General features: G+C 48.1%; 2 protein-coding genes across 5 annotated transcripts in view; one reads left to right on the top strand and one right to left on the bottom strand.

Annotated features, from left to right (window-relative positions):
* Positions 1–662: 662 nt before the first annotated feature.
* LOC128335607 (uncharacterized) lies at positions 663–5,994 on the bottom strand. The gene is made up of 3 exons (XM_053274179.1): positions 5,968–5,994; positions 3,672–4,106; positions 663–1,309 (listed from the first exon to the last, which is right to left on the bottom strand). The coding sequence occupies exons 1-3, from the start codon at positions 5,992–5,994 to the stop codon at positions 929–931; spliced, it is 843 nt and encodes a 280-aa protein (XP_053130154.1). The 3' UTR covers positions 663–928.
* The window catches only part of KLHL13 (kelch like family member 13), a 78,865-nt gene continuing 69,942 nt past the window's right edge, over positions 3,936–12,858 (top strand). For 3 of the 4 annotated variants that reach the window (XM_053273989.1, XM_053273984.1, XM_053273981.1), the window contains exon 1: positions 3,936–4,125. The gene's annotated coding sequence lies outside the window, so the exon portion shown is untranslated. Of the gene's footprint in view, positions 4,126–4,360; positions 4,378–12,858 lie in introns of those variants that run through there. The other variant, XM_053273982.1, reaches the window with a different exon arrangement.

Raw genomic sequence — 12,858 nt, 5'->3', positions numbered from 1 at the left:
GCTAGAAGGAAAACACGGAGTTCACGGAGCCATGTGAACTTGTTTCAAAACAAAACCCGAGAGCAGAGGGCAGGGGCTGCTTCCCTCAGTGCCGCAAGTGTAGTTCGAAGTGGCTTCGCTCAACATTTACCCCGAAGCATGAAGCCATGTGTGAATCACTCCCGGTGGGGGGGGGGGTGAAGTTGAGCAGCCCTGGGCTAAACCATGGCTGGCTTGATGTTAGCACAAGCCCCATACCTGCATGCTCCCTCCTCTCCCTGCACACAGAGATTCATAATGTCTGATGCTGGTAACGTGGCAAACCACACTTTCCCGGTTCATCCAAACAGCTTTCTATCTCTTGTAAAACCACGGGCAAGTGTAAACCATAGTTTGGCTAGATGAACCAACAAAGTGTGGTTTGCCACCTAATTAGCATCAGTTGCAGTGTGCACAACTCACGAGCAGGGCAGGGGCAGGAGGAGGAGTGTTCAGGGCAGACCATGGTTTGCTGCTATGTTACAATTCCGACATCATGCCAAGCCATGGCTTGTGCTAACCCTAGTTTAGAAACCAAACCAAGGTTGGCTCTTCCAAACTTACAGAGGCTATTCTCATGAGCAGCTGAAACCAGGCTAAGGGAAACCAGCCTGGTTTCAGCTGCTCGTGTGTAGCAACGGGAGCTGTGCGACTCGTGTCAGCAAGCCTGCCTAAATGTGCCCCCCTTAACAAAGGGAACCTGCTTAGCAAAGGGAACAATTCATGCTTGCTACCACAAGACCAGCTCTCCTCCCACACAGTTAAATGTTGACTCAAGACTTTGGTGGCTTTTACACTTGGAGCTGTGTTGCTCGTCTTCATCTTCACCAACTGCCCCATCCCCAGCAATCTTCTTGAATCTCATATTTCTCTCTTCTCTTTTCACATCTTGTTTCTCTCTTCAAACTCATTATATGAGGATCAATGTGTTTCGTACGGGGTGAACTTTAAAGAGGCCGACATGCAAAGCCCATCTTCTGTTTTTTAATATGGCCCTGTGCTGAAAGATTTCATTGCCTTTTGAAATTAGTTTGGTGTTGACCTTTTGCTTGATGGCATTAGCAATGACCGCATGAGGCTTTTCTGCACGTGTTCTCGCTGCTGGATCCAAGGGAGGCTGGATATACGGAACAAAGCCAAAAAGCTGCATGCCAGTATCTTCATCTAGCAGAGAGCCACCGAGATCTTGAGTGTCTAACTCGGCATGACATCTGGTATACTGATATTGTGTTTGAGGCAGCTTTTGATGGGATCTTTTGCAAGATTTTTGCAGAAAACCTTGGCGGCTTTGCTGTTCCAATGGGAGAAAAGGGGGGAAACAAATAACAAAACCTGGAGACTGATGGGCCATTCAGCTGGACCAGTTTTTCAAGCTGAGAAGGGAGCAACAATTCTATGGCCACCAGTGTACCCAAGCTGACTTGGATGGTTTAACTTCCACCCCAGAGCTCTAAGGAGAGGAGAGCTAGCAAGCATGAATTATCCCCTTTGCTAAGCAGGGTCCAGTCTGGGTTGCATTTAAGAACATAAGAACAGCTCTGCTGGATCAGGCTCAAGGCCCATCTAGTCCAGCATCCTGTTTCACACAGTGGCCCACAAGATTTTATTTTTATTTATTTTTACATTTATATCCCGCTCTTCCTCCAAGGAGCCTAGAGCGGTGTACTACATACTTGAGTTTCTCCTCACAACAACCCTGTGAAGTAGGTTAGGCTGAAAGAGAAGTGACTGAGAAGAGAGAAGCACTCCGTTAACCTCGGCATTCTGCTTGTGTGCTACCGTGGAGAGCAGCAACACACGAGTAGACTCCTGGGCTCGGGGGTCTCTCCAGGATGCCCCGCGCACTCACGTGGGGCATCCTGGAATTTCTGGTGGCAGCACAGTTGTGAGACTCGCCTCATTCAAAACTTTAAAATGTGCTTCTCTGCTCAGTTAGCAGGGGTTAGGCTTAGAGCGTTGGGGTTAAGGTCCCCTGTCTCAACACAACAACAAATATTCATATACTGCTTTTCAACCAAAGTTCCCAAAGCGGTTTACATAGAGAAATAAGTAAGATGGATCCCTGTCCCCAAAGGGCTCACAGTCTAATAAATCCCCTGCTAACTGAGCAAAGAGACACCTTTGAAAAGTGGTGATTCTCTTATATTTAGCAGGGGGAGGAGAACAACTGGCTCTATCCAACCCCAGCACAGCATCCCTCCAGTGGCTGTTGCTGGTGTTTACCTTATCTTTCTTTTTTAGATTGCAAGCCCTTTGTGGACAGGGGACCATCTTATTTATGTATTATTTATTTGTCTATGTAAACCACTTTGATAATTTTGTTGAAGAGCGGTATATAAATATTCATCGTTGTTGTTGTAGAAGTAGTAGTAGTAGTAAAAAAAACATAAGACAGACACCAGCAACAGCCTCTGGAGGGAAGCTATGCTGGGGATGGATGGGGCCAGTTGCTTTCCCCCTGCTCAATAAAGAGAATCACCATGTTTAAAAGGTTCAGGGGTTAAACTATGATAATTTAATAAACACCTCCCAGAGATCTGGGGGTGGGCAGCAGAGTGGCCAGAATGACTCAGTCACAGCATAAGCATCTGTTTCCCTGTTGCCCCTGCTAACTTGGTTCCCCCTGCTAACTTGGCAAAGAGGCACCTTTTAACGTGGTGATTCTCTTTATTTAGCAGGGGGAGAGTAACTGGCCCTCTCCACCCCCAGCACAGTACCTCCAGTGGCTGTTGCTGGTGTCTATCTTATGTTTCTTTTTAGATTGTGAGCCCTTTGGGGACAGGGATCCATTTATTTATTTATTATTTCTCTGTGTAACCGCCCTGAGCCATTTTTGGAAGGGCGGTATAGAAATCTAATAAATTAATAATCATCTTCTGGTCCAGTCAATTTCACTTACAGTTGCCGCTCTAAAGATAGATGCTCTTTGCCTGCAACAACATATTTTTCATCCCCTGTCTACCTTTCTTGCTTAACACGCAGCCCAAGCAAGTTCTGTGAAGCTCAAAAGGTAAATCTCTAGTCTTTCGTGACTTTGAGTTGCATTTGGGAAGGAGCTATAGCTCACTGAGCTATAGTAGCTGAGTCCTGGCTTTGCATTTCAGTAGGTCCAAGGCTGAATCTCTGGCAGCAGTTCTAGGTATGGCTGGGAAGAAGCCTTGGAGAGCTGCTGCTGCCAGTCAGAGTAGACAATACTGAGCTACGTGGCCCGAGCACTTAACTCTGCAGAAGGCAGCTTACTATGTTCTTTATACTATTACTTGGATTTATTTATTTTTTTAAATGCATGGGTTCTCAAACTTGGGTCCCCAGAAGTTGTTGGACTACAACTCCCAACATCCCCATCCCACGAGGATGATGGGAGTTGTAGTCCAAAAACATCTGCGGACCCAAGTTTGAAAACCTCAATGGACCAACAGAGCTGCCAACAACAGGGGTTAGGGTTACCCTAACCTGCACTACTCTCCAGCTGCTAATGAACTACAACTTCCACCATCCCAAGCCACAATAAATTGTATCTGAGGATGACGGGAGTTGCAGTTCATCAACCCCTGGCTTCTGAACTTTTTGATCAGAGTCCAAAATTTACTACAATGTTCTCGGTTTTATACTTTTGCTGCAAAAGTTAACAATGCTCCCTGCAATCTCCTCACCTCAACTTGTCTTTCAAAGAAAACTGAAAAAAAGAGAGAGAAAAAGAAAAAAAACTGGCGACAGACAGGCTCGAACTCGCAGCTCTCTTTGCCTTTTACGGCTCTTCTCCTCGCCTGCCTGCTGGCCCTCTCGCGCAGGCGCAGCCGCCATCTTGGTGACGTAAGGGGCGGGGAGGAAGGGGCCAAGGGGCGGGGCTCCCGATTCCGGAGTCGGGAGGACTTTTGAAAAGCTCCCGCAGCCGCTGAGGAGAAGAGAAGCGGCGGCAGCAGCGGCGGCGGAGTGGCCCCCTGGCCTCCTGCTCCGCGCGCCTTCGGCCCTCGCGACCCCGGGGCGCCGCGAGCGTGTTGAGGGACTCGACCGCGGCGGCCCCCGCTACAGAGGGCGAAGCGGCGGCGGAGCGAGAGGGCGCTCGCTGTGTGTATCCGTGAGGAAAACTAGCAGCAGGCACGGACGGTAAGCAGCTTTGTGTCCCCTTCGGTGATTGGATAGGGGAGCGAGCGAGTCTGAGGGGCTTCTGGGCCGCCCTCTTAGATTGGCTGGGTGCGTTTCCCAGCAAGAGGAAGCGCTGATTGGCTGGCGGTGTCCTCCCTCAGGTGGTGGGTGGGGCTTGTTTGGCCCGCCTCCCCCCCACCAGCTGAGCTACGGTGGAGTCTGCTAGGGATGGGACCCCCGTCTCCTGGAAGTATTTGGGAGAGTCTACCAGGGGTGTGTTCCCCTGGCTTATGGGAATTATTTGTGGTGGGAGCCTGCCAGCTTTGAGTGGGGGGCCCTGCCTGCTCTCCCAAAGGCTCAGTTATTGTGGGGGGTGGTCTTCTGTGTGTCTGCTCCAGGTTGAGCTGCAATCAGGCATGTAGCACTCTCCCCTGCACCCCCCCCCAAGACTGAACTATTTTGTGTGTCTGCCAGCTTGAAGTGTACCCCTGTGCTTCATAAAGTGGTAGCAAGCATGACTTGTCCCCTTAGCTAAGCAGGGTCTGCCCTGGTTGCACATGGATGGGAGACTACATGTGTAAGTACTGGAAAATATTCCCCTTAGGGGGATCGGGCTGCCCTGTTAGGAGCATCTAGGTTCTAGGTTTCCTGACTTGGCATCTCCAAGATAGGGCTGAGAGAGATTTCTCCTTGCAGCCTTGGAGAAGCTGCTGCCAGTCTGTGTAGACCTGTGTTCCTCAGCGTTTTTGAAGTCATGGACTAGTAGATTATTTGTGTGCAGTTTCCCAGACAATCCATTAGTAAGGGGGTTGCCCCACTCACCACCAACCCCACCCCCTGGCACCCCCAAAAACAATTCCGGGCAGCTCTCTGGTGCTCATTTCCAGACAGTCCTTGCTGCTGGATAATGTTCATTTCAAGGAAGTGAAATGAATGTTATCCAGCAACGAGGGCTACCTGGAAATGAGCTCTGGAGAGCTCCCGCTGGCCCAAAATTGTTTTTTTTTCAGGGGGTGATTTTTATTAGTGATGCCTCACGGACCGGTACCCAATGCCTTGTGGATGAGCACCTGTCTGCAGACCGGTGATTGAAAAACACTTTTGTAGACAATACTGAGCTAAATGGACCAAGGGTCTGACTTGGTATATGGCTGTTTCCTATGTTCTTGTGCCCTCCACGCAGTTGGTATCTTATAGAGCAACATGAACAAGAGAAGATGTGTCCCTGCTCTGTGGACCTTACTGTCTTAAGTCTTGATAAAGGTAAAGTTGTCCTGTGTCGATGTTGACTCCTGGTGACCACAGAGCCATGTGGTTTTCTTTGGTAGACTACAGGAGAGGTTTTCCATTGCCATCTCCCACACAGTGTGAGATGATGCCTTTCAGCATCTTCCTATATCACTGCTGCCCAATGTAGGTGTTTCCCATTGTCTGGGAAACATACCAGTGGGGATTCGAACCAGCACCCTCTTGCTCCCTAGGCAAGTTACTTCCCTACTGCACCATTAGGTGGCTTAAGTCTTGATAGAAGAGGGAAATGGGGTCTGTCTGTGTGTATGACAAGGGATTTCTGTGTTGTAACACAACTGTCTTTTTTTTTGGTTATGTTTTGCATTAGATCTGTAAACTGTTGGGGACTGAGTACAAGGGGACAGGAACTAGCTTTGACTGCTTTCTGTTTCTGCTTGTTGGGCATGATTATTATGTTTCCTTCTTCCTAGCCGCTAGAAGGAAGGAAACGTACTTTGAGGACTCTGGATGTGAAGAGAAGAGCCTCCTTCTCTTGTATCCAGTGGTTATGAGGAACAAAAGCTCATCTCACAAATGTTCACCTATCTCAATATTTCTGGGATCCCTTCTCACCTGTCTGGGGAACCCAGTGTATGTCATGGCTGAACAAGGATTTGAACCAGTGTTTCCCCATTCCTAGGCTTTCTCCTGGCTTGAATTCTCAAGGGCTGGTTTAGAATATGCATCTTCTGTGTGCCTGGAAGCCTGTGAACGCTAACACACTATTGACCATGGCTGTCTGCTCCTGCAATCTCTACTGCTACAGACCTTCAGATCTCCCTCCTCCCAAAGCCACACACACAACCATATCTGAATGCAAACAAAGCTCAAGTTAAGGTCCTGTTCTCCCCCCCAAGTTTATGAAGAAGCCAACACCTTCCTGCTTGACCTACTCATGCGCTGTAGTGTGTGGGTTTTAAGAGTGGCACAGAAAATGAGCAATGCTTTTCAAAACAATGTGGAATGTGCAAATCCGTGTAGTTCTAGCTTTTTAATAGCAGATACATTTCTATCTGTCTGGTCCCTGATCTGCAAGTGTAATGCACTTATGTCAGTATCGCAGATTAGCACATATTATTTCCAAAATAAGACTGCTTAAAGGGGAGCTGTTGGCTTGAGGCTAATTGCAAATGAGTGAAACGTTCCATCCTATGATTTCCCAACAGATTTTGTGACTTTCATAATACATATATCAATCCAAAGTTACTGCTTCTTCCTCTCTTACTGCCCCCACCCCATGAGCAGGAAGTATTGTCATTAAAGGGGAAGTATCCCTTCTCCGTTGCATTAGGCAAATTGCCATACCCGGGTCAAATTTTAGTTGGAAGCTTCCAAGTAGATGCAGAAGGTAACTTCTGAGGGTCTGGGGGGAAGAGTCTATATGATGGCCCACCGAGCTCTGCCATCTTGGGAACAGTACTCTACTGTTCTAGCACACAGGTGGTAGCTGTAAGAATTCACTCAGGGTCACTAGGTTCCCCCCCTCCCCAGCTCTCATAGTGAATCTTGAATGCTTCCTTCTTTCCAAGTTGCCAGATTTACTCTCTTTCCAACCTTCCTGTCCCACACTGGTGAAAGTCTGACTCTAGATTACTGGCACAAATTACTGCTCTTCGTTAAAGGCCATAGAGTGGTGATCTTTGCTCTTTTTCTAGTGGGGGCCACTTGGAAACGTTCAGGCATTTTCCACTGATCTCCGCACAGTATGGTGCTCTTCTCAGTGCTGGGAGAGAGGGGGAGGCCGCCCCCCCCCCCGCTTCTCCTGGTAGGACTGGGCAAGACCTTGCTCTAAAAGCCTGGAGAGTTGCTGCCTGTCAAGCTAGAGCTAGATGGGTCAAGGGTTTGATTCTGTTTTTGGCAGTTCCATATGTTCAGGGGCAGAGCAAGGCAAAAATATTTCACATTCCAAGAGATGAGTGTGACATTCTCAGGTGAAAGGGTAAACTGATGGTTGAGATTGTTCTAGCCTGGTTTGGGTTCAGAATAATGCCTACCTTGACAGCCGTCTGGGTGACTTTGATCAGCCATACATTTCTTTAAATATGTCTGTTGGGAAACCAGTCAGGTTTATTAGACAACAAGGGAGCTAGAGGTATGTTAAAGGAATATAGGAAGCTGCCTTCTACCGAGTCAGACCATTGGTCCATCTAGCTTCTCCAAGCTTACAGGTTTACAGGCAGCAGAGTCTCTCAGCCCTCTCTGGAGATGCCAGGGAAGCTATGAACCATGTCTGTTTTCACTGCAGAATATGTAGGGCAGATATGTGTGCCTTAGCCTCACTTCTGAGGGAGGCCATCTAAAGAACTAAGTCCCAGAAGTGAGAGAGAATGAAACTCTAGGCTTATTGACAAATTAAAAATTGGCAAATTGCTTGTGTTTAGTCAAAAGTCCTTGAAGAGTTAAAATGGGAAATTGCTGAGCTTCTAACAAAAACATGCAACTTGTCCCTAAAACTAGCATTTGTACCACAGAATTTGAAAGTAGTCAATGCAACTTTCATTTTTAAAAAGAGGGGACCCAGCAGAGTTTGCAGGGGTGGGGATCCAGCTACTCCTCCCACCCCCGCCGGCAGAACTGAGAGTAGCAGCTCCTCCAGCCCATGGCAGACCCGCTCTTGAAACAGTCTGACTTCAAAAGCATTTGGACCAAAACAGCCGTTTCTTTCAGTAATTTGCTTTTCAAAGCAGATAGCGACGTTCTTTTGTAAGCTCTTGTGACTTTGGATGAAAGTAGTGCTTTGTAAGGTATGCAACTTTTGATGGAGAGCTTCCCAAAACAATAACTTCTGGACCTGACTATGTACCCTACCTAGCACAGTGGGGCCGGAGGTCACCTACCTTGGCATGCACCTTGCCTGTTCCCTGTCATGGCTTGGTTTTTTTAAAGCAGCATAGCATTTTATACTTGTGTATAAGGATATGGCTTGTCCATTAGTCACTTGCCTGATTGCTGGTGGGAAATGTGTGTTTTTGGCATGTATATGCCACTTTTTAGGTGAGCCTCCCAGAGCGGCTTACAGAACCACACTAAGCAATGTGTTCACATCTTTACATGTTTTACTCTCTAGGCTTTGTCTCTTCTCTCCTTCCCTCAGAGCAAGATATATTTATATACCACCCAAACCTTGTGTCTCTGGGTGGCTTGCAATAAAACAGCACAGATTAAAACAAAAATTAAAACATGAAAACAACTCAAAACCATGACAAATTGTGTAATGGTCCCTGGTCACTCATAACAGCCAGAATGGCATGACTCACAGTTACCATGTGGCCTGAATTTGACTATGCATGCTGAGCTGTGCTAGATTTTCTGCCCTAGATCCTATTGACTTGATAGCCCCATGTTGGCTCTACATGCTACACTCTCCTCCTTGATCCATGGGGAGGTTCATTTGTGCACACAAGCTTTGCCTCTTGCCTTGAATCCCGGACCCGAGGCAGGTGGTAAGGAAAGCCATGTACAGGGAGTGATGGCTATCCACTGGCCCCTGAAGGCGAGTGATGGCAGGGCACATCTCCCTGGGCTTGGCTTTCCTTGTCGACAGCCTTGCTGTGAGCGGTTTTTGTGGTACAGGAGGAAATCTATACTCTTTAGGGTGAATGATGGCGAATCAATTGCAGGCTCTACACGCTCTAAGCAGGCTTGGGTAGATGAATTGCAGTCTAAATAAAAGGCCTGTTATTTCACTTGAATCCCAGTTGAGGTTAATACCTCTTTATACTGATATAGAAAGTAATCATTGTTTTGGTGCCTTATGGCCATCGCATCTGGGGAAGAGGCAAAGCCGGGCTTGGGAAGGTAATGTGCCTGTGTTTCTACAGAAGGGAGTACATGATTCGGAGGCATGGCAGTTTGGTGGGGTCTCTTCTCCCCTGCCCCTCACTGGAAGAATCCCAGATAACCTGCTTAAGAACAGGCATCCCTTGAGGGCAGGAGGGAGCTGCGCACACACAGCCAGGCTGTCCGGGTTCCAATTACTAGCCTCGACAAGAGAAGCATGTTGAGCTGCTTCTGGACATTCCACAGGCTCTTGCTATTACAGACTGTCCAAAGAAGGCAGCTAGTAGCCAGGCAGCAGCTGCTGGGAAGTCCAACTGCTCGGCGTGCTGAGCTTTCATAATGTGCTGGGAGCTGTGCAGAAAAGGATGCCCCTTGGTTCGCTCTTCCCTCCGATTAGAAGGCTAAGACAGTGCTGGTAAGTGGTGCTCTTGACGGCTCTGAGCTTCTGACTGGGCGGAGGGAGCCGGCGGCTGCCCGATCGAATGACTTGCGGCTTGCTTATGTTACAGAAGTGTTCATATCTAAGCCCCAGTTCTGTTGGAGAATTTGTGCCCCTGCCTAGAATTGACAGCTGGCTCCATGGCCAAAGGCCCTGGTGGCCGAGGATGATGGGAGTTGTCATCGAGCAACAGCTGGGGGAGCCTTAGTTTGTGAGCCCCGGCCTTATTTAGCGGCAGCATGGGCAAAGCTTACCTGCTATTCATTCCCACCTGTAAACTGTGCTGCCTGACCCATTGGGGCAGTTCACACAACCATAAACAGGGTAGGAGATGAGTCCTGCCTGCTCTCAAGAGCTGAGTGTGCTCCTGTTGCACCATCGTGTGCTGGATAAAAATGGGATCGGAGGTGAGGAGCTTGATTGTCTGTCAAACCACGTCTGGGTGGGGCAAGCATGCCCTACCAGATTCTGTCCCCAGCTTCTGAATGAGGTAAAGGTAAAGTTGTGCCGTCGGGTCAGTGTCAACTCCTGGCGACCACAGACCCATGTGCTTTTCTTTGGTAGATTACAGGAGGGGTTGGCCATTGCCATTTCCTGCGCAATAGGAGATGATGCCTTTCAGCATCTCCCTATATCACTGTGCCCGATATAAGTGTCTGAATGAGGTAGGCAAGAAAGATCCTACCCAGCTGGGTCTTGACAGACAATCAAATGGCTTGTCCCCTACCTGGGACAAGTCTGGTCTTGAGCTGGTCTTGTGGTAGCAAGCATGAATAATCCCCTTTGTTAAGCAGGGTCTGCCCTGGTTTGCATTTGAATGGGAGACTACATGTGTGAACTTGGTAAGATATTCCCCTTAGGGGATGGGGCCACTCTGGGAAGAGCATCTAGGTTCCAAGTTTCCTCTCTGAGTATCTCCAAGATGGGGCTGAGAGAGATTCCTGCCTGTAACCTTGAAGAAGCTGTTGCCAGTCTGTGTAGACAACAGTGCTCTCTAATCTTTTTTCAACAGTATGTAGACTGAGTTTTCTTCTGGGCGGCAGTATCAAGGAAGTGTGCGCGCATGTATTTTCAGAGTGGGACCTTCCTGATTAAACCTGAGCGGGATCCAAAATCAACTGAGTGGATATCAAAAAATATGTGACTGCGCACATGCATGCATGCCTTAGAGGGAACACTGGTAGACAATACTTAGCTAGATGGACCAAGGGTCTGACTTGGCAGCTTCCTGTGTGCCTATATTTCCAGCACGTGACTGCAAAATAGGAGTGCACCCAGCTCCCAAAACTGGGTAGAACTCAGTTTCCTGAGAACTGCTCTGTCGTGTGACCTGCTCTGTTACATCATGTGATGGCATAAATGGAGCTTAGAGAAGGTTTGTGATGGCGGAGAGAGAAGAAAGCTGCTAGGCAGAGGAGGAAAGGGAGAAGTGTGACAGAGATTCTGCATGGTGTTGCTGTGTTGCCTTGCACTATGCTGCACATGGGACAAGGCCTGGCTTTGTTGACTGCTTTGTACAGACCGCCTTTCATAAAGACTTGCCCATCACAGCATGGCAGGCTGACATTTCCTCGCACCGAAATGCCGCCTGCCTGGCCTTCTTGGAAAAGAGCGAAGAAGAAGTCACAGCTCCAGGCAGCTTCTTGCTGGGGGAGATGTCTGTCTGCACTGCTGCTGTATCAAGGGCATCTCTTTGAGGGTGAAACTGTTGGTCCCAAGGGGTTGCTAATGGATGAAAATCCAATGTTCCGAACCAGAATTGAGGGGTGGTTACCATCGCTGGTGAATTAGTATTTTCCATGTGAGAGAAGGTGCATACACTCTTTGATCAGTAGGCATAGTCATACATATTGATCGCTGGAGCACTGAGGTTGGGTTGTTGCTAGGTATAAAATAGGGATCAAACGTCGCCTGAGGGGAATGAGTGGATAACACCTGTGGTGACTCTCCAGTTTCTACTCCCCCCCCTTAAAGAAGCTGTTGCATAAGTATGTGGATTGTTATGCTGTCTGACAACTGGTGAAGGTGGCTTCCTCACAGTGTGTTCTCTACAAAGCAGATTTAGAGTTCATAAAATAATCAGTTGAGAGATTTTTTGCACTACGTCCAGATTTCAGTTCAAACAGTGTATTTTAAAGATAGACTAATGCAATCCAGTTTAAATAAAACAAATAGATTTTATCCTCCCTGCAGCTCAGTGTGCCAGGCAATTGCAGTTCAGATGTTGACGGTGGCAGCTATGCCATTGCCTAGAGAGGTGATTGACTGCTAGTCCAAGGGTGCTTGCACATGATTAGAAGAGGGTGGTTGGGGGCTTGGAAGAGTTCTTACCCCAATCCTGGACAGATGAACAGAGCCTCCATTGGGCACTGCAACCTCTGCTTCCGGATGAGCGGCAAGTTTGGAGCCAGGAAGGCCTCTGAGAATTGGGTGTACCTTTCCACAATGAAGTGGGAAGCCCCATGACATCGGCAGCTGTGCTCTGATTGGCCATGAGGGGGAACGAAGCAGGGCAAGCCCCATTCAAGCCATTTGAAACAAGTGATCATAGAGAGGGCTGTGCAGAGCATGCTCTCCGACTACCCCGGCCACCATGTTTGTTAAACAGAGTGGAAGGCAGACACACAGTCAACAAACCCAGGTATGGAGGCCCCTGCTGTGCACTAACCTGGGTTAAGATCAAGGGACAGTTTCGAGGTTACCCAGCTTTGGACAGCCTGGGCTTGTGGGCTTTGCCCTGGTCCACACATGCATGCAAACCTCAGTTACCCCTAACCCAGGTTTGGTTAATCGTCTGAAGAAGCTTCAAATGTCCTACCAGGCTTGATATAGGAAGGTGAGGCTCTAGCCTGCTCTGAATTGTAGGCAGGGCTTCAGAAGAAAAATGGATGAGTCTTTTCAGTTAAGGTACTCTCCAGTTCTTGCAACTGGCCAGTTATATGCAAAGGGAGTAAAGTTGTTTTCAGTTTTATACTGAAGTATCCACAGCATCTTAATTTAAAATTTGTTTTTGCTGAAGCGTGAGTTCTTAGCCATGCCCCTTGAAATCTGGAGCTGACCCTGAAGGTTTACACTACACCAATTCTGTGGTTTTTAAGTTGACTACTATTCCTCTCTCTATTGTTTAGTGATGTTTGCTTTTATTTCAAGTCGAAGCTGGTGGTGCAGTGACAGGAGCTGTGGAAAGGCCTGAACGTTCCTGGAGCTGGAACAATGCAGCATCTGTGATCAAATCAAGATCCTCT

This window comes from Hemicordylus capensis, chromosome 11, assembly GCF_027244095.1.
Source record: "Hemicordylus capensis ecotype Gifberg chromosome 11, rHemCap1.1.pri, whole genome shotgun sequence".
NCBI lineage: Eukaryota > Metazoa > Chordata > Lepidosauria > Squamata > Cordylidae > Hemicordylus > Hemicordylus capensis.
Note: the sequence above shows the minus strand (reverse complement) of the source record. Positions and strands in the feature narration are given on the sequence as shown.